General features: G+C 48.4%; 7 protein-coding genes across 7 annotated transcripts; 4 read left to right on the top strand and 3 right to left on the bottom strand.

The window, feature by feature from the left end:
- Positions 1-135: 135 nt before the first annotated feature.
- Positions 136-2161, bottom strand: DFJ58DRAFT_761336 (uncharacterized protein). The gene is made up of 7 exons (XM_041388487.1): positions 1749-2161; positions 1671-1686; positions 1341-1575; positions 885-1288; positions 387-803; positions 215-337; positions 136-157 (listed from the first exon to the last, which is right to left on the bottom strand). The coding sequence occupies exons 1-5, from the start codon at positions 2097-2099 to the stop codon at positions 523-525; spliced, it is 1287 nt and encodes a 428-aa protein (XP_041249529.1). The 5' UTR covers positions 2100-2161; the 3' UTR covers positions 136-157; positions 215-337; positions 387-522.
- Positions 2162-2229: 68 nt separating this feature from the next.
- On the top strand, positions 2230-3259 carry DFJ58DRAFT_761334 (uncharacterized protein; the record flags this gene model as incomplete). The annotated part of the gene is made up of 1 exon (XM_041388486.1): positions 2230-3259. A coding segment is annotated over exon 1 (470 nt), but the record flags the coding sequence as incomplete, so codon positions are not given.
- Positions 3260-6587: 3328 nt separating this feature from the next.
- On the top strand, positions 6588-9413 carry DFJ58DRAFT_910696 (uncharacterized protein; the record flags this gene model as incomplete). The annotated part of the gene is made up of 10 exons (XM_041395198.1): positions 6588-6626; positions 6666-7002; positions 7031-7270; positions 7326-7543; positions 7774-7962; positions 8093-8173; positions 8510-8530; positions 8708-8786; positions 8964-9096; positions 9194-9413. 10 exons carry the CDS (start codon positions 6588-6590, stop codon positions 9411-9413), a joined length of 1557 nt encoding a protein of 518 aa, XP_041249527.1.
- Positions 9414-9659: 246 nt separating this feature from the next.
- On the top strand, positions 9660-11563 carry DFJ58DRAFT_437427 (uncharacterized protein). The gene is made up of 4 exons (XM_041380409.1): positions 9660-10246; positions 10301-10365; positions 10421-10510; positions 10570-11563. The coding sequence occupies exons 1-4, from the start codon at positions 9913-9915 to the stop codon at positions 11203-11205; spliced, it is 1125 nt and encodes a 374-aa protein (XP_041249526.1). The 5' UTR covers positions 9660-9912; the 3' UTR covers positions 11206-11563.
- A 1337-nt stretch (positions 11564-12900) lies between these two features.
- Positions 12901-13230, bottom strand: DFJ58DRAFT_836959 (uncharacterized protein; the record flags this gene model as incomplete). Its single annotated transcript, XM_041392327.1, has 1 exon — positions 12901-13230. One exon carries the CDS (start codon positions 13228-13230, stop codon positions 12901-12903), a length of 330 nt encoding a protein of 109 aa, XP_041249525.1.
- An 858-nt stretch (positions 13231-14088) lies between these two features.
- On the bottom strand, positions 14089-14637 carry DFJ58DRAFT_722342 (uncharacterized protein; the record flags this gene model as incomplete). The annotated part of the gene is made up of 4 exons (XM_041384879.1): positions 14089-14144; positions 14203-14295; positions 14351-14430; positions 14486-14637. 4 exons carry the CDS (start codon positions 14635-14637, stop codon positions 14089-14091), a joined length of 381 nt encoding a protein of 126 aa, XP_041249524.1.
- Positions 14638-15829: 1192 nt separating this feature from the next.
- Positions 15830-20981, top strand: DFJ58DRAFT_761318 (uncharacterized protein). Its single transcript, XM_041388485.1, has 7 exons — positions 15830-16612; positions 16660-16895; positions 16945-17988; positions 18037-18094; positions 18187-18703; positions 18755-20529; positions 20582-20981. The coding sequence occupies exons 1-7, from the start codon at positions 15892-15894 to the stop codon at positions 20803-20805; spliced, it is 4575 nt and encodes a 1524-aa protein (XP_041249523.1). The 5' UTR covers positions 15830-15891; the 3' UTR covers positions 20806-20981.
- The last annotated feature ends 1425 nt before the right edge of the window (positions 20982-22406 follow it).

The raw sequence follows: 22406 nt of genomic DNA, 5'->3' as shown, positions 1-22406 counted from the left end.
TTAAACTTGAAATCCCTCGTCCCTCCTTCGGCGTTATCCTCGGGCATGGAGCCTCTCGCAGATGAAATCCGCTTACTCTCAGAACGACTCTCGAGGTTGGCACATATTCATCTGGGAGTATATCTTCCCCTGTATGAACAGGATGAATTTTCGACGTCTGTTTTTTCTGATTTAGAACCCTGTAGCTAGCTTGTTGTACATTATACATACATACCACCATCATCATCTTTCGGTTCCCACCCATCATCCTCCGATTTCTTTCCACATTTCCACGATTCTATTCTTTCATTTTTTGATGGGCATTTAGGTCAAAGACCTACGCATATGATTGATACCTCTGACGAAATTGACGAAAGGAGCAACGAGGACGACTGCTGTGGCATTACCTTACCCAGTTAGCAGATAATACCCCCATCCATCCCCCATTGTATCCCATCATTCGAGGATCTAATGGATCGAATCAATGACAATGACAATGATATGTACTTTTTGATTAAATGTATGACCGTGATAGATTTAGATTCAGAATTTCCTGCGTTTCTTCGAGGGTTGGGTTCTTTCTTCGTCTAGAGTAAATCGTGCGCGCTTCTGTGCACTTCCACTTCCGATGTCGATGGCGTTGGAATTGGTACTGATGCTGGTGTTTTTGGGGTTGCGACCTGGGGCAGGAAACGGACGTGATCTCTTCTCCTTCTGACTCTGTTTCTTCTGCTTCTTTTCTATCGCTTTCTTTACTGCGCGCTTTCCTCCACTTGATGCGATGGCGTCGTAGCGAGCTTTCATCAGCAACTCTTTTTTCTCGGCTGGATGTGAGGTGAGTTGATCAGCATCAGTCGGCGAAGACCAAAAGAAAAAAAAGGGGAAAGAAGAGGAAAAATACTCACCCGGCTTCATCCACCACTCCGCCTTCCCTTTCTTCCTCTTATCCCTCTCCTCCTTCCCAACCCTCTCCAGCGCCTCCATCTCCACCTTCTCTCTCTTATCCCTATTAACACTACTCTCGGCCCTCTTCACCGCAAGCTCTAGTCTCCCAACCTCCCGCTCTCGTTCTGCGCGTAGGTCTTTGGGAGAGTTCAAAAGGAGCTTTCGCGCGAGTTTGAGGTTGGACCGGAGGGTGTCAAGTTCGGAGGTATGGAGCGTGGAGAGGAATGAATATTGGGATTTGAATTTCTGAGGGTCGTAGGCGCCTGTTATGTGTAGGAAGCGGGGGTCTCGGGGTATGGGTGTTTTAGATTCGACGACTGTTCGTCGACGAGTGATGGGGCGTTTGGAGGTTATTTCTGTGGGGCTGTGCGAGATGATATTAGTGGGACGGGTGTGACAGGGGGAGGGGCGCTTACGCGTGCTTGCTAGATCTTTTGGCTAGGTCTTTACGCGGTTTTGAGTGTTTGTCTTGGTGTTCTTTGTCTTTGTCTTTGGATGTAGTTGATTGTGGGCGTTCGTCGTCGGTTGGATATGCGTCTTCTTCTGATGGTGCGTCGGACTCGGACTCTGATTCGGAATCGGTTAGAGCGCGGGTCTGAGAGAGGGCGTGCTGGGCTTTGCGAAGCATTCCTAGAGGTAGGGAAGATAGATCTAGAGATAAAATAAAAATAGAAATAAGTAGAATAAGTCAGTTGCACATAGACGAGTGCAGGTATTTGTAGATATAGAATAAAAATCATACGCACCGTCTTCGAGAGACCGCTTCAGAGTAATAAGCACAAATAAGTATGTCTGTGCAGTGCGAAAGGAGAACGAGAACAAACCAGGTCTTGGGAGGGTTTCATGGGGAGAACATTAGAATCCTCGTCTGTTTCCTCTTCCGAAAGTCCTTCGCTGTCCTCATCTTGCGAGTCCGCCCACTGTACCACCCGAGGCGCATCCGCATCCTCATTCTCATCGTCCTGGGCATCCCCGGCACTCTCGTCAGAAACGCTCTCCGAGTCGCCATCTAACTCAGGTCCCGCTTCAGACTCAGATGCTGGGTGATGGTGTTCGTGCTCGTCTTCTGTTAGAGCATCACTATGGACAGGCTTTGATTGCGCGCGTCGTAAGGCTGGTTTTAGTGGTTTGGTGCGATATTGATGGTTTCTTGGTGATCGGGTGTTGTGAGGCATATCCTAGTGCAGCTGTGGGCTGGAGGGGAATGTCGGACGTGACAGACTAACTTGGATAGTGCACAGCCACACCCAACCTAAACGCTCAATACTACGGGCGAGAACGCTAGGGCTTTGTAAGGGCACGTGTCTCAAATTGACAGCAATGTGCATAGATCAAGTCCGTGCGCACCGATACATAAGCGAGCACTCTCCGAAATGATCCTCAGATCTTTTTTGCCTCGTGGCCTCACCTTCCCAGCACGAATCTTGTGTCCACCCACCCACCTCCCTTTCTCTATCGATACACCAGCGTGTTTTGGTGTGGTCTCGTTTTTCCCTCTTCGCCGTCTTCTTCCCTCTTCCCGCAACTCTAGGCCAGCCTTTTCACGCTCAGAAGGTTTCGTTTTTTCTCTGCGCTCGGCTCGTTCTCGACATCTCGTTGATTCCGAACACCGCGCTCGAAAACCCTCCCAGATCGCACCTACGGCCGCGGTCTGGCAAAGCCAGACCTTCCCCACCGACTATGAAGGCGAAACCTTCGTAGTTCAAACCCTCACCTCTCTCGACATCATCTCTAGTTCCCAACCTCCGATCTCTTGTCTCCCTCTACGAAGACCATTCCCACTTCACAGACTCTCACCTTCCCTCCTCACTCCCATTCGTCCGCAAGTGCAATTTCATATTGATTAGTCGACTCCCTCCCGCCTCAAGGCTAATCATTGTTCATTTCGTCAACTCCAGTGCAGCATAAATACAAAGCACTTGTTTGAAGGGCTTAGTGGTGTTGTATACCACAACGCAACCTATGGTATATCACTCCACTAAGCTCCGTGAACTGTTCATGTTTTTCTGCAATGAAATTATATCGACAAACATTTTCTGATAAGAAATGAATGCGAATTCATCGATGTATATTGTCTTATTTGGGATGAGTCGATAGCGGTCTTTTATTAAGTGGATTGAGTTTGATATCATCGCCTCTATGTCACAGTATTGACTCTTGGACCTGGACCCAACACATCGACGATGCAGGTCGTGCATTTCAGACTTTTTGACACGACTTAGTCACTTGGAAACATTCAAAAGCGGTACGGTACGTGCATGACTCGTATTCTGAATTTTGATCGATTCGCTGATTTCTCCATCAAGTATACATGTAATACTCAATCCGATGTACAAAGGCATGTTGTGTATGGCGTTGGATTCCAATACAAAAAGAACATTGCAAGCGTTTGTATTGTCTGAGACTTGGATGTGTGTTATCAACATCACAGTAACTGACGAGACTAACTCTATGTCATGATAGCCCTGGCACGCTGGCGTAATGATGTTTGAGTATTTTCAAGTCATGGTGTAAGCCTTGCATGCTCAATGTTTTCGGCATGGCTTGTACGAATTCAAATGTAGTACGTCGACGACTCACTTTCTAGTATTTCAACCACTGGTTTCACCATGAAGTACATGTACTCAATCTTCCCTTTAGCTTCCAAGAATTCGTCACCGTGGGCATGGACAGTCTCGCGAGGAGTCGTTTTTGTGAACTTTGTTGTCACTACTTCGCTCGATGCCGGAATAGCCAACGTCGAACGTTACTAAGTGCTCCGAGAGCGGATGGAACGCCTTCGCCACTACTTATAATTGCGCGCCTGAATTTAAACGCTGGGCCCCATTTCGGACAAGACGTAACACACAGCCTGGCATTCCATGCTACTACTGACAGCTTCATTATGCAGCTCACTCCCCTTTTTGGCGACCACGCGTTTATAAACTATACGTGACGTGGATGACTGGACGGCCAAATTGACCCGTCATGTGTGTTGATTGGCAGCGGAGTTTTAGTCACTGGTCCCTTTACTAGTGAACCTCATCACAGTCTGATTCAGACTCAGCGCACTAGTGAAGGATTGCGTGAGTATCACGACCCTGCCTGCCCCTAATTTTTTTCCTACATCATGTCAGGATTTCCGATTTCACCTCATTGCCCTGTCACTATCTAGAAACCGCGTGTAGCTGCCCACGTTTCAGGCTGGTTTATCGGTTATCTGAGGGTCAGTCCTGAATTGCGATAGGCGTGCTTACGAACTACGTCTGGAAGAACGGCAAGAAAGTAATTACATGTGCTAATGTGCCACCCGTTTTGAAATTTGAGGGTCTGGACGCAGGTCGCGAATGCGACGAGATTGTAGCTTCGCAGTGAGCATTAGTTATTTTCATTGGCGATGTGCATGCTCACTGACATTTTTTTCAAGAAGCTTGGCACCAGCAAGGCGGGCCTTTCTTCTACAGCACTTCCTTCAAAGCCTTGTATTTTTCCTCCGATGGCGTGGTGGTCGGCAATCTTTCCGAGATGGGATCGTTCGCAGCGAAGGCAATGCACCAAAACCTGGTGCCCTTGTAAGTTTTCACGCAACGAAATTTGGTATAGTGGTAAACGTTCGTTTTTATCATGATATATGTCAAAGCCACAAGAAGCATGTCTATTTTGTCTTCTGCGGTCACGAGGTAGGGATCACCCAAATCGACGGCTCGCTAGAACAACCATTCGTCTCGCACTAGATATCCACAATATTTGACCATGACTACGATGCCTGAGGCTTTGAAGGAGCATTAGATTGCAGAGACGGTTCTGATACGACTGCAGGCGCTTACATTGGGCTCGCGATGATTAGGGCATTAAACCAAACGTGGACAAAGGTCGCCGATGGCAAGTACAACTGGGAGAACAATAGAAACAACACATGGGCGATCATCGCAGTGTCCACCCATTTATCCCCTTTGGTCTGTCGAGTGGCTCGAATCTACTTCAGTATTCAAATGGCTTATTCTGAACAAGCGCATACCTCGATGACAACCTCAATACCGCAAGTCCTCGATCAGGTTGCAATAGACGTAACACAAAAATATATTTGAAAAACTTTGAACGCCAACCATGGTGGTTTGATATCTTGATGGATGGTGCCACGGCAGTACACCGGTAGTGTCTGATAGATCTTTTCAGTGCCAGACCGAGCTTCTGAAAGTTAATGGTGGTGCTTGGGCTCCTTTTTATACTCGCCCAACTGCCAGTGAGTCGATAACAAGTATCGTGAGCTAGTCGGTCATTTTAGCCGATCGGTCTGAGCATTGAGAATCACGCTTCGGGTGGAGAAATTCCTCCTGGACAGGTACGACAGCAGAAGCTGCAGAACGGAACCGTGTTGATAGCATACAACTTAATAGACGGCTGGTCATGACCATGTTAGTTTGAGTAGAAGAGCGGGCACTGCCAGTAAACATTGCAGGTTCAATGTGACAGTTCAAGATGCACAAATTGAGATGGACCACGAGTGACACTCTCGTTCGCAACGCTCCCCAATGATTCTCGCTACAGCGAGATATGTATTGACACAGGTTCAACAAGGTATTCCTCTAGGGCAGAAAAACAGGGAGAAGGGGGGCTAATGATGGATCCTCGGCAACCTCCTTGAACCGATAGAAGAAATGATAACGGCAAGATAGAACACACACGTGCCACACCCATCCTGAGGGCTGAGATTCGAGGGCTTCAAGGCTGACCGCGTATGTGGCAGGGTGTCGTGAATGCCACGAGAACTATGGCTTCCAAATAAACATTAATTTCTTCCGATGTGTGTGATTACTGACGTTGTTTCAAGAAGCTTGGTACCAGCCAGGCGGGCCTTTCTTCTGCAGTACCTCCTTCAAAGCCTTGTATCTTTCCTCCGGCGGTGAGCTGGTTGGTAACCTTTCGGAGGGATCGTTTGAGGCGAATGCAATGCACCAAAACTTGGTTCCCTTGGCGGTTTTCACATGACGAAATCTGGTGTAGTGGTAAACGTCCGTCTCCGTCATGAGACTCCTCGAGGCCAAACAAAAAATATCCATTTTGTCTCCTACAGTCGCGGGACGCGGATGACCCAAATCAACGCCTCGCTGGAGCAGCCACTTATCTTGCACTAGATATCCACAATATTTGATCATGACTACGATGCCTGAAGGTTTGAAGAAGTATCAGATCGCAGAGAACGGTTTCGATGCGACTGTATTTACCTCAGATTCGCGATGATTAGCAGCGAGAGGTGTTGATTCTGTTCAACCAAGTCTGTCCCTTTATATGGGATGTCATGTGACCAGGCACGTGCTTCAATTAAGCAGAAACACGGTCGCTGCCAGGCTGGCAGTGGCAAGTGGTAAACGTTTAAACAAATGATACAACACATGAACGATCACCGCATTGTGTTCAACCACCAATTGTTCTTATCTCCTTTAGTCTTTCGAGTCAGAAATTTGATATTTTTGTGCGTTAATTACCACGTCGCGATTTGTGACTGGTACTACAAGAATGGTGAACAACGCCCGCAAGGATCAAAACCTATTTTCATTGTCTATCGCTCTAAATGTTTTACAATGGTATCCACATTGTTCTCCATAAGAACTCGAAGTCCGCACTACGTATATAACACATTGGCTGACACGAAATTGGAATTACCAGCCACCTACCGATTCGCGATGCCGCGGCCCTCCGAGTCCTGGATTCTCCCTGGACGTGTTAATAATCCATTGATATGATACAAAACCATCTTGGAGACTTCCCTCGCGTTTTCGCGCACTTTGAACCCTAGGAATGTGGAATTTCTATGGTATCCCCTGTGGGATCAGACACTCTCTGATCTAGTGGCAGATGTCTCGAATCTAATTGTCGCCCCTCAATTCCCTGTTTGGTTTGTACCAGTAGATGATCCCGAGGGTGAAAATGATGGTGATGATCCTGAGGAGATACTCGTACAGCCGTTTGAAAAGGAGGACTCGGACTCCGAGTCGGCAGCTTCAGAAAACCAAGACGACCACGAACAGTTTGGAATTGGGGCGGGGCGACATCTCTTTCACATCGACCGTCCCGGAGAAGGATGCTGCCAGCGTCATTGTGGATTTTGTGGTTCTCCATGTTACAGCAGTGGCTCAGCCACAGCCTGTGCTGAAGGCCCGCTATGGAGGATGGAGGATTACTGCGGCGAGCGTTGGCCTTCTCGTTGAAGTGAAGCGGTTCTGCAGTAGGAGTCTGGCGGGTGACGAGCTGGAAGCGGAGATTCTTTCGCGGGTTGTAGAAGCTTCCGCTGACCTGGTCAACCAGGCAGCACACGTGTTTCTCCAGGATCCGAACAGGAATTCCATGTTGGCCCTTGCGGCTGCAGGTAAATTGCCCGTACTATCTATCTGCAGTACATATCATGACCGATCATATCGCAGGGCCATACTGGCGCAGCGCCAAAATTCACCGTACCGAAGTCTATGGGACCATGCACAATCTTGCTACAAAAGACCCAAACTATCAAGCCCCTGGTGAACACCGCCCTGACCGAGAGCCAAAGTGGAATTCCATTATTCGAGTTGATCTTGCACGCTCTAGAGACCGGTTACGTACGATCCACAACAATTTAGTGAACATGGGTGTTTTGGGAATACCTGTGGGTGTTTGACATAGTATAATGTCCCTCATCTCTAGAATTCGAAGTATATCTCAGATTGACGAATTGTCAGTGTCATGTACGTACCGGGAATGATAAAGTCAAAATCGATTGCGGAACACCACTTTCGGTTTGTTGATTTGTGTGGTGTCCCGGTACAACTTCTCTACCTCTAGAGTCTGAGATACCCATAGAACTTTGCCATAACAATACTTGAAGCAGAACGGCAGAGTGTACACTCGGATGCATTCAGACGCAAACCTGGCAGTACGGCAAAGCTACTGCCAGCACCTCCCGCAATTTCAACTTGTTTAAAAGTGCTGAGGTGTAGCCCACTGAGTCGTTGGGTATTTCAATGCAAGAGGGCGACAACGGGGAAGGGGGGACGAGAAAAGGTGGGAGATGCACACGAACAGTCAGTGAGTACTCGGGGAGGGGGAATAAGACCAGGAAGGGCGCACAGGCAAGGTAGTGAGCATGCTGACCTCACTGGCAGGCATGGTTTGGGTCACTGTAGCGCCTATATTGATATTAAAGATGCCGTTGCAGGGCAGGCTGTGGGCACTTCAGGCAGCGGGTACTTTGTGGCGGCGTAATGGAGGACTGCAGGGCAAGCAGGCGGGCAGCTTTGTCAACTCCGTTTGAAGATACACCACCGCACTGCATGCACCCAGGCTGGCTGTATCCTACACATTCACTTGAACTTTCAACTTCGAAGTGTAGGGACAGCATGGGCTATGGCTCATCTCTTCACGAAACTTTTCAAACTGTACATGTTTGTTGCAACGTTATATCGACAACATTTCCTGATAAGACGGAGGCATCGATCATCAACGTATCACAAGCCTTTGTCCTATCTGGGATGAGTGTCGTCGATTGATAAGGGAAAAAGGTCCGCTTACATTTGTGGCGTTCCCAGGATCTCTCAAAATTTGCAGCACATCGATTTTGGGTGGGGTTTACTAGTTGACGCGTGCGCGGGTTTGGGTACGTTCATACAACGTATTGGTCTCGGAATAAGGCACGACTATTTTCTCGTTTCCGCAGTGTTAATGCTTTCGGCATGACTTGAACGCATTCAAATGTAGTACGTCGATGACTCACTTTCTGGTATTTCAATAACTGGTTTGATCATCAAGTGTATGCACTCAATCTTTCCTTTAGCTTTCGAGAACTCATCGCCGCGGGCACGGACAGTCTCGCGAGGAGTTTATCGACGTGAACTTTGTCACTACTTCGCTCGGTACAGGAATAGCCGAGATCAAACTGTTAAGCGCTCCAGGAGGGGATGGAACGCCTTCACGAATCGCCACTACTACTCATCATGAGTTTAAACGTTGGGCATCTCGGACAACTTGAAGATGCGGCAGGTTACACCCCACTCTGTAGCTTCATGCTATTACTGACAGCTTTGTTACAGCTTGCTTTCCTTTCTGGCGACTACGCGTTTATGACCGCAAGACTGGGAATCCTATATACTTGAACGTGGATGACTGGACGGTCAAATTGCAAATTGACCCGTCGTGGGTTGATGCAGCCGCGGCGGAGTTTAAGTAACCCGTAAAAAAGTGAGTTGATGGATGCTATATCTTCGCGTCGGTGATTTAATCAGTCCCTTTACTAGTGAACCTAACATTTAGTCTGATTCAGACTCGACACAGTATCACGACCCTGCTCAACGCCTGCTAGTACCGCTGAATCTCGATCGTCTGATCGTCAAGTTGCGATCGAACACAATCAAGGAACAAGTGTTACAACCAATAAAACCATTATTGCAACGTATGAAACCAGAGAAGCTGCGAAGGGAAAGGAAGAAGCCGCGACCTGCTTAGAGGAGGAAGAAACCGGAAAGGGCGGGGGAAAAGGCTGACAGTAATAGAATAGCCTGCTCACCGGTTCTCTGATGTGAGAGTGTCATCGTTGACATTCAGACGTCGTTGTTAATGAAAAATGGCTCAATAATAAAAGATACAATAAGCTGTCGTTTATTCTTCTGTGGATAAGAGATCGATTATGACGTCCGCAGTGGATTTCTATTTACGCTAGATGCACGTGATTTACTTGTACGCGTGTAGTCTAAGTCATCATCCGATATCCAATCTCGATCGCCTACTCATGGGAATGCATTTCTCAAAGTTCTCCGGTCAAGATGCCCATGACCGATCGAAGATGTTTAAGGTGGAGTACGCAACCAATGCCACAGGCTGTGACGCGTTACGGTTGCCTCGGAGAGGTATATAAAGCTCCATTAGTTCTTACTACAAAGACCACTTAATACCCTGCTTTCATTTTTTATATTTCACCAATTCAGGCCGTCAGCCTCTTGTCACTCTTTAAGCAAGGCAGCGCCTCAAATATAGGCGTTAGCTATGATATTCACGTCTATTACTGCTACGGGCCTTCCCATGCCATCTGATAACATGCCCGCAGGCTATTATCTCCATGTGTCTACTCCCTATGGCCAGTGTAACACCACCAAGGCGGCAATGGCCAACCGCAGCGTGTCTTGGAACCAGATCCTCACCATACGCGAACGCCCTCAAACGTTTTTACAGAAGTTTATGTCTTTCTTCAAATTATCTAAAGCAGTTCACCTTGAAATTCGCGCTTCATATGAGCCTGGACCAATGCTCGATCAATATGAGGTTGTGTGTGCGCTTGACACAACTTTCGAACAATTGCTCGCAGAAGACGGACAGCCTAGTGAGTCGTCACTTTCAGCAACGCCATCGCCGGCTGACATCGGCGATTCCGAAGCATTACATTCGAATGTTAATAATCAGCGCATGTCCCTCAAATTGAAAGCGGGCGGTACTGATGAGGTATAAAATCGATTCAAGGCTTTATGATTATTGCTAATTCAATCGAACTTTTCAGAGCGTCACGAATGGTCAACCTACACACTCCCCGGCGGTGGTGCAATCTTCTGATAAACAGGCTTCACCTGCGCCATCGAGCAAACGCGAAGTACGTGCTCCGCTTCTCGACTCACATCACCACAAAGAAAGCTTATTGATATCACGTAGCAGACGCATCCGCGGGAAAAAATTGTTGTCATATTCGGCGAAACCGGCTCAGGGAAAAGCTCTATGATCAATGTTATCGCGCAAAAGCAGGTCGCGAAGAGCTCCAATGATGCACTTGGATGCACCTTTGAATCTAAACGCTACTCAGTACACATTTCCGGCCAGGAATTCGCCCTGTTTGATACTGCGGGTCTCAATGAGGGAACTGCAGGCACGGTGCCACAGAAGCAAGCGAAGCAACAGCTGACGAGCTTGTTGGACAAGCTCATGAGCCACAAGTCACCATCGGACGGTATCGACCTTCTGGTGTACTGCGTGCACAACACGACTGCCCCTCACGCCATCCTTAACACCTACAATACTGTTTACTCTGGGACCTGCCGGAAGAAGAGAGTCCCAATCGTCGTCGTCGTCACAGGATTGGAGTCTGAGACTCCCATCATGGAGAGCTGGTGGGATGCTCACAAGGAGATATTCACAAACATGCATCTCTCAGGCCATGCATGTGTCACAACGATTCAGGAATATCCAGACATTCCGGAAGACATTACTCGTCGCGTTGCACAGTCAAGCAAGATTCTGCGCGACCTTATCATGGAAAAGTGCTCGACCTCGGCGGTCGTGGACACCCAGTGAAAAAGGAGGTATATATGTGTAACGGTGGTGCTATCAAGTGTCCAGTATACTGCAACGGCCACAGTTTATCGGCCACGATTTCCGGTTTCAATTCTATTTGCTTCGTCATTCGTGTTGACTCTTTGTTAAGCATACACTCCTTACATTTTCTCTATCTTTGACAGTCGCTATGCCTAACCGCCCGATGTCAGGCGTACACATTCGTTGTCGGCCGACTACTTTATTCCTACTTTACCTGAGATCTTCGTCGTCTCTATGTCTTATATACGGGTTACTGTCATATACCTAGGGTAGCGTTTTTTACAACTCAGAATACCAGCCTCTAACACCGTCCATTCTCTTGTGAACACGTTCTTCACTTGTGCCGGCTACTTCGAGCTATTAGCTATACAGTAGACATCACATGTACTTTCTGACCTGTTATTTCTCACTCCTGTCCAACCCCTTTTTACTTGTTAATATTGCTATAGCTACTCCATGTCGCCATCAGCCGGGTACTTTACCACCCACTCTTTCCCTTTCCTGAGTACTGATTAGCTTGAATACCGTACCTACTTGTAGCGTTACCTTAGTGTTTTCTGGACCCCCCGATCGCAGACTTTTATCCCCTACATCATGTCAGGATTTCACCTCATTACCCTGTCACTATCTAGAAATCGCATGTAGCTGCTCACGCTTGCGGCTGGTTTGTTGGTTTTTTGAGGGTCAGTCCTGAATGACGATCAACGCGCTTACGAACTACTCGCGATCATATCTGGAAGAACGACAAGAAAGTGATTATATGCGCCAATGTGCCACTTGTCCTGGGATTCGAGGGCTTGAACAGTATGTGGCAGGTCATGAAGGCGACGAGACTGTGGTTTCGCAATGAATATTAGTCGCTTCCATTGGCATGACTCACTGACATAGTATTTCAAGAAGCTTGGTACCAACGAGGTGGGCCTGTCTTCTGCAGCGCCTCTTTCAAAGCCTTGTTTGTATCTTTCCTCCGGCGGCGCGCTGGTTGGTAGTTGCCTTTCTGAGATAGAATCTTTCGAGGCGAAAGCAATGCACCAAAACTTGGTCCCGGGCCCTTGGAGGTTTTCACGCGACGAAATTTGGTATAGCAGTAAACGTTCGTCGCTATCATGGCGTCTGAGGACGCCAGCACGTCCATTTGATCTCCTGCGGTCACGGGGCGCGGATGACCCAAATCAATGCCTCGCTGGATCAACCACTCGTCTCGCACAAGATATCCACAATATTTGTCCATGATTACAATGCCTGAAGGTTTAAAGAAGCATTATCTTCACGCCGAAGATTTAGCCACTAGTCTCATCACATAACGTTCAGTCTGGATCAGCTGAGAGCGCACTAGTAGTGAATATCACGACCCTGCCGCGACTTGCCCCTGATTTTCTCAAATGTCATGATTTCACTTCGTTGCCCTGTCACCATCTAATAGAACCGCACTGTGTAGCTGCTGACGCTTCCAGCCAGATTGTTGGTATCTCATAAGGATTCCGGAGGGCCAGGCTTGAATTGCGATGGACGCAGTTACGAACTACTCGCGATCATGTCTGGAATAACGGCAATTAAGTAATTGGATCTGCCGTCCTGGGAATCCAGGGCTTGGCGACGAATGCAAACCGTGAGTCTGGTTTCGGAATCAACATTGTTTTCATTGGCAATGTGCACAGTCACTGACCTTTTGTTTCAAGAAGCTTGGTACCAGCCGGGCGGGCCTTTCCTCTGCAGCACCTCCTTCAAAGCCTTGTATCTTTCCTCCGACGGTGAGCTGGTTGGTAACCTTTCAGAAGGATCGTTTGAGGCGAAAGCGATGCACCAAAACTTGGTCCCCTTGGCGGTTTTTACATGACGAAATTTGGTGTAGCAGTAAACGCCTGTCTCCGTCATGAGATCCCTCGAAGCCAGGAGAAGCATATCCATTTTGTCTTCTACAGTCACGGGGCGGGGATAACCCAACTCAACGCCTCGCTGGTACATCCACTCGTCTGGCACTAGATATCCACAATATTTGACCATGATTATGATGTCTGAAGCTTCAAAGAAGCATTAGATTGTACAGATAGTTCCGACGCAACTGTATTTACTTACCTTGGATGCGTGATGATTAGCAGCAAGGGGGTGCCGAAACCTGAACAGAACACCGCGGCGTTCACCCACAGCAGTGACCACTTGCAATTGTTCGTATCCCCTTTTGTATATCGAGCTCGGTCTACGTACTCACGGATCGAGTCATTCTGTGGAAGTGCATACCTCAATGACACTTCATTGCCGCTAGACCAAGACGATACCACCAGGCTCTAAGTAATCATGATGACCGTCAAACATCGACCTTACGAGCGAATTATCCCATTAAATTAGTGATTCGATGGTGTTTTTTTACACGAGTTTCACGCTGGGACTTTCTCTGTCGACCATAGCTCATGAATCCGAGTCTGCATGTATGGGTATTGAATAAGTCAATCCTGATGATGATATATGGTCTTGGATGACTTAGCAATGAGCCATCCGCGTACGTAGTAGCCACTCGCTGGGTCTTTCTCTCGAAGTTCGAAGCCGAGTTTCAATGAAAAACGAACTAGTGTGGTGACCACTCAAACAGAAAAGGCCCCGATTACTACTAGGCCCGCACGTATCGCCTTCTGCTTCCGCCGGCAGACTGAGCATCGTAATGAACGGAAGAAGTACAATCATCACAGATGAGATTCGAAGCGACTTTGTCGCCACTAAACTACAATTTGTCCAGTAAGATCCGAGTGCATAACTATTACAAAGTCCATCGCATTAAAGGGAGCACGATTACACCTGCGCGCTCTATGTTCAACATTGGCATTACTTGTTCGTCGCGTGATTAGATAGGACGTGGTAGGGTACCGATTACTGAAGGCCGACGATGGTGAATTGTGGGCTGTAATTGCCCGAGTCACCGAAGACTACGAGTGATGCCAATTAGCTTGTGCACACCAATCTAGGATGGAATCATGGACTTACGGACAATCGAGTAATTCTGACCTGTAGGCACAGACGGTACTTGAATGGCAACACGACCATCCAAGATGTTGAAACCAACTGCCAAGGGATGGTCTGAGACATTTACTCAGCCCGAGTCGGATATGAAATGGGAAGATAGGAAGCTTACCCAGATCAATGATGGTGTTGGTAGCTAGATATACCCTGCCGATCCCATTGGTAATGTTTACGGGTGCATCATCGGTCTCCCTGTATCCGGTATGAGATCGACGATAAGCGAAGACGAGAAGGAAGAAGCACTGACCAGGTAACATTGTGATGTTGACCAGCTATCCAGACCACACTAGCTCGTGGGTAAATGATTGGAGGGACGAAGACATCTCTGCGCATAGGAGCAGAGAGGGAGAGGCTGAAGAGAGCCAAGAGGGTAAGGATGAAAGTCGTGAATGAGATCATGATGAGTATTGAAGAGTTAGAGTGATTCAAGTTTGATCGTGAGTTGGTGAGAAGCTGCTTGATGGGTCTTTAGAAAGTTGGACGAGCTGGTATTTGTACTTACTGGATAGTAGCCGCGTGACCCTGTGGTAAGAAACGTAAGAAGCCAGACTAGTGCGTTGCCAGCGGGCAGTCGATCTTGAATCCAGACTTGGTTCTCTCTAGTTCGGCTTGTGGTTAGATCTTCTGTACTGCAGCATGCACGCGGCAATTCAACTTTGAAACGATTGCATTGCACGAACTTCGAGACAACTTCGAGGTGTTAATTATTTGGAAGCGCTCTCGGAGTGACAGCGGCTTAAACATCGCGATGTGCCTAAGACAATGACTTCATGCTCTCATTTCAGAGTCACAATCAGCCGTTACATCAACGTATACGTGTGATCGGAAGAGGGGGGGCTGCAGAAGCTTTACCAGTACGGTTATTTAGTACTTATCGGTACCTTGAACTTTTACAAGCCTTTCATTCGTGGGGTCATCGGAAGCCGCAGGTTTCCATCGGACTGAATCAAGTATAAATCTCGTAAGTTATCATCAATACACTTATTGGCTCGTTGCTCGCACCTTCTTCCGCTATGAATGTCAGCGGAGGTTCTTGCAGCAATCCTCCAACTGATTGTGAGGGTCGATGAATCTTATGCCTCGTGTTATCACGTCATCTGGATAACCCATTACCACTTTCAAGTTTCTGCCCTGCAGCGCACCCTGGGTAAGGTCACTACTGGGCTGATGTACCCGCCTCCAAGATATTTCGATCTAGCATCCCCAACTCCACTATGATCGTTCGCTGTAAACTAGTCCGGTTTGCAAGCTGGTCTCAGCTTCTGACTAAAATTCGCAAGGCGGCGTCTGTAAATATATTGTCTTGCTTTGAGTGTCGAACAACGTTGAAAACGCGTGGTACCTTCTCAAAATGTATCTGCCAGGATAGTGGAGATAACTGGACATAGCTGCTGCCTCAAACAGTACAGCCCCTCTGTCATTCGGTTTCGAGGCAGTCCAGACTTGAATGACCCTCAAATTGGGCCACTGGGCCATTTTCCCATGGACACGATGCCAAACAAGTGCAAATATTGCACGCGACGCGTAAATTGGCGCGTTTAATTGCAAATATTTTAATATTTGGGTCGCGCTTGGTTTCCGAATACAGACTACGACGTTGACCTTCACCACCATCTGCCACCTTCAATTAACGTCGTAGTATTTACTATCGACATGGCAGTCTTAACTAGTCTGCCTACACCACCTGCCACGTCTCATAGGGACAAGGAAACAACTAGCTTTCCTGGCTCTCATGTTTCCTGGACTCAACAGAACCAATACCACATTCTTACAAGTCCAAAGGGTCACGTTCCCTTTCCACCAACTGCATCACGCCAGTGTCCCACAAAGTCTATTCTCAAGAGATCAACATCAAATCTCCTCACCGTGTCAGAGCAGGGTCAACGAGAGGCAACTCCAGAACCGGAAGACCCGCTTGTAAACCTGTCGTATCTTACACGTCCAGTCTCCCAAATTCTTGCGTCGGAGACCTCCTTCACCGATCTCATCGACGCCTATGCCGTCCTCGCTGCCCGCATTAGGTCAGCAGTGGCGGGTACAACCGACACGGACGCTTCCTGGCCTCTATTTCAACCACTTCGTAAGAATACGCAGCTATTCACTGACGCGGTATGCCGTGACCTCGGTAAAGCGCTTGTGGAGCCCAAGTCTTCTGAACTTGAAAGTGAAAGTGAAGAGTTTCCATTTGCTCATGAGGAAGAGGAAGAACTTCCCTCGCTCCTACCTTCTCCGAAAAAGAGTCCTAAGAAGAAAAAACGCGGTATGTCGGCTGGACAGGCAAAATACGCGCGTGACCTCTGCACTACCTCGCACGCTGTAATGAGGCTACTTGGATCGGTCTTTACACTTCCTGCTGTCTATCGCATCTTCACAGGTGCGTTTCCATGGCGTTCTGAAGCATGTAGCCTGACATTTTACAAGACGCTCAATTGGGCGAAATGTTGACCGCCGTTTTGTCTATTCCCATGGCTGATGTGCTCCCTACTCCCAACGCCCGGAAAACGTGTGCACTGTCAATATGGCTTTTGCAAGCTCAGCGCCTACCAGAGGAAGTCCTCTTACCAGCGAAAGACAGAATTGCTTTTGCTCTACGCCGAGGTATGGAAGGTGAACTAGGCAAAGAAGGCAAGAAAGGATCTGCCTGCGACGGCCTAAAGGTTAACAAAGTCATTCTGGCTTCAGTTTGGTGCTTACCTTGTGCTATAGGCTATTCATGATCTTTCCATGTATCAACCCTCGACTTTCGTACCTGCATTCACGGAGTTGCTCCCTTCTATACTGGCGAACTTGCTCGCGCCAACTTTGCTTCTCCGCACTCAAGCTTGTCACGCGCTCGGAGGTTTCGCCCTAGCTTGCGTCTCTATCCCGCAATCGTCATTGCACGTTCGTATCTCCAAAGCAGTAGCTACTTTCCTTACAACAACTCAACGATCCTCTTCTCCGCGCAAGACCCCAACGAAACCATCGTTAGACCCGATAATCATTCGTACGCTCCGCACAACGCTGAACGCGCTAGAGCCCCAACATGCAGCCCAAGGGCCTGTCTGGGCCCTTAGTGTCATTGCCAGCTTCATTGTTTTGTTGGGGCCAGCAGTGTACCTGGACGTTCGATTGACGCGTGTAATCTCGGCGCTGCTACAACTCGCAGTACGCAATAAGAAGAGTTCAGTACGAGGACTTGCTTGTGTTACGTGGCGTTGTGTTGCTTGGTCCTACTTCCGTTCGCCCCCATCGACAGCCTCCAATGGCGAAGATGACGTCCAAGATGTGAACGACAAGGACGTTGAACTTCTTCGCGAGAACTACTGGAAACTTCTCAAATCCATTACCGACATGGGTGCCGGTGTCTCAACGGTAGCTGCTCTTTTGGGCGATGATTCCGAAGATGAGGATCGCCTGCGGAAGACCCTGACCCTGGTCAAAGCCATGATAAAAAAGGGCGGTCAAACCTGTGGCGACGGAATGGAGATTGCGAGGATCTTAGTGAGCTTCGAAAACACCGGGGAGAATTGGACCATGAACAAGCTTCTTCCTCATTCCCTTTTCTCATCAAATCCGGGGCTTCTTACAGCGGAATACAAGACTTTGGCTAGCGCCGTGAGACCAATATTGGAGGAATGTCCTCAGATGAGCGATATTCGGTCCCTGACGAGGGACGAACTGTCTTACAGTTGGGTGTTTGACGACCTCATTCACATCTGGAGATCTGGACTTGGATGCCTTGAGCTGCCAGAGGATAGTGGAACACCGGTCAGTTGTACGCCGGGTTTTTGTTTGCACGACTGATATCAAACATAGGGCGATGTCTTGTCAATTTGGGAAGGCCTTCTGAAGGCCAACGTGGCAGTCTTGCAAGGTGGGCATTGGCCGGCGATTCATTCGTTCGATGTTCATACTGGCTTTAGATGACAACGACGACCATGGAACTACTGTACTTTGCGTCCAAAGCTGCCGCAATACTTGTAGACATTCTTCGTGATCCTAAGCTCGACCTTTCGGCCAAGTTTGGACCTCCTCCATCTCAGCAAGCCAGTAGTCCTATCAGCGGAGTCAGAGTTACCCCCAGGCGAACCTCGATACTGTCCCGGTCCAATACCGCTCTCAAGCTAGTTGTCACCCGGGACTTGTGGACCGTGGTACGGACCACTTTCCCCAATAATGTGCTTCATTCTGCTGGTGCGAGACTCCTTGCGTGTTTGATAGAGGACGAAGCCGACCTCGTCTGGGAAACGGATTCTCCGGATGATGCTAGGAAACAATGGGCCTACCTCTGCGCAGAAGTTCTAGTCGTGTGCGAAGTGGACGACTTGCGAGAATTCTGGGCAAAGAGATCGTGTGCTATGGCCCTGATGTCCTATGAGCCAGGAGTTCAGAGCCTCGTGTGGAGCTGCTTCGTTGAGAAGTGGACCGAGGACGCCGAGGGCTCTTGGGAAGGAGCCGCCTTGTTACTCGGTGTTCCTTTCGGGTATGTATTCTTATTGTTTTGTGTCCTTTAGAAGATCTCACCTCTTTGCAGGAAATCAAACGCATGGGATATGGCCAACGACGAATTTGACATCTGGGATAACTTCCTGCAGCATGCAGTCAATAAAGCTCTCGATTACGGCATCGACGCTTCCGCTGTGCTCGATCGTGTGGCAGAGATCGTCTCTGAGAACCCATGTCCCGCCTATGCATCATCGACTCGCGTTGCTGATCTACTGCTCACGCACCTCGACATGGCTGACGCCCGCCAGCTTCCCTCATACATATTTGACTTTGTCAACGATACGTTGCAGTCCACATATCCGCCTGAGCCTCGGAACAAAGTGACGTCGATCTGGATGATAAGATCATTGATCCGCGTGGTTGACGCGTGCCCTGCGGAACTTCGACTGAATCTTTTGGAGACGCTTCAAGAGGGCATCAGTCTTTGGATATCGGATGAATTCCACGTGTTCAATGAAGATGAATATACTGGGGATTTGCTCCCGCTGTATCAAACTTCTTTGTTGGGCTTGCAAGAACTTCCGAGGAGTGTTTATGTGCTCGACACGCTATCAGCTCTTATCGAGTCCGTGTTTTACGGTCGTGGCGACAAGCCTTCGATTGCATATGAATCGTTTGAAGAATTCTGGCAGTCGACTTTCGCTAGCCACGAGGAGCCAGAAGGAGGGTGGCCCAAGAGGATTCAAGCTTGCGTCGAGTGGTGTTCCAAACCGTGTACAGCGGAGGAAGTGGCTATAGAAGTTTCCGAGACTGTTCCTCAGGTGGAAGAATCCGAGTCAGGATCTTCATCTGATAGCCTAGGCAGCGATGATCATGAATACCCCAGCTCTCAAACAACTCCCGAGCTTGATTCGCCATTCGTCTCTGATCAAAATGACTTGCCCTCATCAGACCCCTTCACTAATGTCTCGCCATTCGTCGGTCGGCTCGGACCCGCACTCTTTTCCCCTTTCGAAACTTTAGAGTCCGACTCTCCACTATTTCCTTCCATCTTCCTTCCAACGACGCCGACGCAACGTCACAACCGTGCTGAGACGCCCCCTCGCCCCCAAAAGCCCTCGACTACCCCAGAATCATTCCATTCGCTCTTGCTTCGTTCACCCGCTTCGACTCTGCCATTACCTTCAGTTCCTCCATCGACCCCGCGGAGGTTACCAACCAAGTTAGAAAAGACGCCATGCAGTGCGTCACCAGGCAAGCGGCGGATGCTCGAGGACAAGGAAAATATGTCACCTGTTCGGTCGGTCATGCAACGCATCGCGAACAGTTCTCCGAGCAAGGAAACCTTATCCGTGATTGGACAGCGACAACTACTTGACGACCCTTTGGACGATATCACTAAGAAAGGAAGGAGAGCATGTGGAACATTCATTCGTTCTTCCATCGAGTTTCCATGCGTTGATGGAGATAGTGATTTCGAGGACGAACAGGTTGTGGCGAGTCTTCTCTCCCCGAGTAGATCGTCGGTGTCGAATCTCTGTTCAACTCCAGTTGTCAATGTCTGCAAGAAGCGGAAACGCGTGCTCATGGATGCTGTTGTTCTCCCTCCCCTTGAGGAAGTTCGTCTTCGGTGGCAGATGCAGCGTCGGGCCAGTATTGAGCATCTATCCGTTGTGACCACGCCCAGCAAAGGCATGCGACGCACGCGTTCTTTGCCTTTGCTTGAAACAGATGAGTCTGATGGTAGTTGCCAGAAGAGGATGAGGCTCTGGGACGACTCGGACTCGGACTCCACTACCTTGGAGGAACAACTATCTTCGTCGCCCCTGAGAGCTCTGGAGGACATACAGATGGCGGGTAGTGGTGAGTGAAAATCTGACTTCGATCATCACATGTGGCTAATCATTCTGATCAGATGATTCTATCATGCTCATTGGGCCTACACGTGATCCATCCAAAGGATCAGATGATGATCTTCATGCCCTCGAGGTTCCTCCCCAACATCTGGTATCACCAGCTCCGCGAAGAATGGCGCATGACCTATCTAGCGACCCCCCTTCGAGTCCATCCAGAGAACTACTCGCTCGTCGCAAACATCGCATATATTCCCTTTCTGATAAGCCAAGTTTGTCGGTCTGACCTGCATTATATCCACTGCATACATCCCAACAATATTCGTCTCATACAAATTATCTGTATCATTAACTGTCTCTCGCTGTGTTTATTGTAGCTGTCATGGATTTGTTGCTAGCGTAATTACAGGAAATCGTACATCAGAATGCAGATCAAATGAAATATGATACGATAACACCAGATTCCGAGTCGCAGAGCTTGATGATTGATATGAAAGAACCACTGTCTTCTTGCACTCAGTGCCAGTGGCGGGCACTGTCGGGCTTGTGATGATCCCGATCAACAGTCGCCCGGTGTCTTCCCCGTCGACGGCATTCTGTCCATCACCCCTGTCCAGGCATTATTCTCGGCATTCGAAGGTATTGAGGCCCTAACTGACAAGGCCGTCACATTAAAATGAAACGATCAAGTCCCCGACCATCATTAATTGCAAGGGGTAAATTCAAGCTATCGGTGTCGATTCCGATCCGACGAAGACAACGACGATTCGGTGGGCCCATCGACCATGCATAGATCTTGATTGATGCCAGTGACTAGAGCTCGAGGTTGGCCAGATCTATGCATGCAATTAACTTTATTTAGCCAAGACCATGATCCTCAGTTTTTACTCTTCGTCGCAGATAGTGCTGTTAATCTCTGATACACGCGGAACTACTAGTACTACGTACAGCAAGGTTTCAGAGACAACTGTGGCGGTCATCCGTTTTCCTATGGATCTGATCAATCATGGAGGGGGAAACGACATTTTAATTGACTAACTTCGCGTTACGGATACAAATCGCCGTTTCTGACCGGCAGACGGGTACCATTGAAGCCAACCTAGACTTAGACTATCAGGATACGGTGCTCCCTTACCTACAGCGGCATTTTCCAATCTACTTCGATTTGTTCCTATCGGAAATGTTCCTGCATATTAACTCAGTAATGGTGTCAAAATTTTGAGTCTGGAAGCACAAGGACTCAGATGGTCAGGAGAGAGGTATATGCTATGCAGACAAGATGTGAAGCAAGTGTAGTTAAGGAAGTAACTGCTGGAAGTCGCAGAATAAAAGACTGGCACGCACGAGTCTCGATATCCTTTCATAGCCTTGAAATCAGATCCGCGTCTGGTTGGCAAGAACCGCTGTATTTTCAAAGATGTTGTATTCGGGATATGGTTGTTTAATTCAATGTTTTACACGAGGTATACCATCATGATAGCCTTTCTCGAGTAACTATCTGGCAGCGAATCCTGGCTTTCCCGTTGTTCCGTCATGGGCGCCCACCCAATGCTTAGCGCTTGAAGTCAACACAGCAGCAAATAAGTCGAGGCGCGACGGTGAAGGGTATGACCGTTGTCAGTTATCTAGCTAAACGAAGCCACGGCGGGACTCACCCTTCTTCCAACTACCTATCGCACCCTACTTTGCTCAGACTGATCCTTAACTTTAACTATATCAACTTGAAACAACGAGTAAACACAATCAATCAAGGAATTCAAGGCAAAATCCTCCTCCCAAAACCCGCGCATCCAGTGAAGTTGAACTACTGGTGAAAGCTCGGTATGTCGCAGATGGGGATCACTAATTCTGTTGGGACGAAAGGAGACACTGTTAGGAAATCAATTA

This window comes from Suillus subalutaceus, assembly GCF_016647625.1.
Source record: "Suillus subalutaceus strain FC151 chromosome Unknown DFJ58scaffold_7, whole genome shotgun sequence".
Classification (NCBI taxonomy): Eukaryota; Fungi; Basidiomycota; class Agaricomycetes; order Boletales; family Suillaceae; genus Suillus; species Suillus subalutaceus.
Note: the sequence above shows the minus strand (reverse complement) of the source record. Positions and strands in the feature narration are given on the sequence as shown.

Excerpts from the sequence above, each read along its gene's own strand:
- DFJ58DRAFT_761336 (XM_041388487.1), bottom strand. The coding sequence starts at position 2,099 with ATGCCTCACAACACCCGATCACCAAGAAACCATCAATATCGCACCAAA. Across the intron at positions 1,289-1,340 it reads AAAAGATCTAGCAAGCACGC|CCCCACAGAAATAACCTCCA; the intron begins GTAAGCGCCCCT and ends CATCTCGCACAG. Across the intron at positions 804-884 it reads GGAGTGGTGGATGAAGCCGG|CCGAGAAAAAAGAGTTGCTG; the intron begins GTGAGTATTTTT and ends CCTCACATCCAG.
- DFJ58DRAFT_761318 (XM_041388485.1), top strand. The coding sequence starts at position 15,892 with ATGGCAGTCTTAACTAGTCTGCCTACACCACCTGCCACGTCTCATAGG. Across the intron at positions 16,896-16,944 it reads CTGCCTGCGACGGCCTAAAG|GCTATTCATGATCTTTCCAT; the intron begins GTTAACAAAGTC and ends CTTGTGCTATAG. Across the intron at positions 18,704-18,754 it reads TTACTCGGTGTTCCTTTCGG|GAAATCAAACGCATGGGATA; the intron begins GTATGTATTCTT and ends ACCTCTTTGCAG.
- DFJ58DRAFT_437427 (XM_041380409.1), top strand. The coding sequence starts at position 9,913 with ATGATATTCACGTCTATTACTGCTACGGGCCTTCCCATGCCATCTGAT. Across the intron at positions 10,247-10,300 it reads CGCAGAAGACGGACAGCCTA|CATTACATTCGAATGTTAAT; the intron begins GTGAGTCGTCAC and ends GCGATTCCGAAG. Across the intron at positions 10,366-10,420 it reads AAGCGGGCGGTACTGATGAG|AGCGTCACGAATGGTCAACC; the intron begins GTATAAAATCGA and ends CGAACTTTTCAG.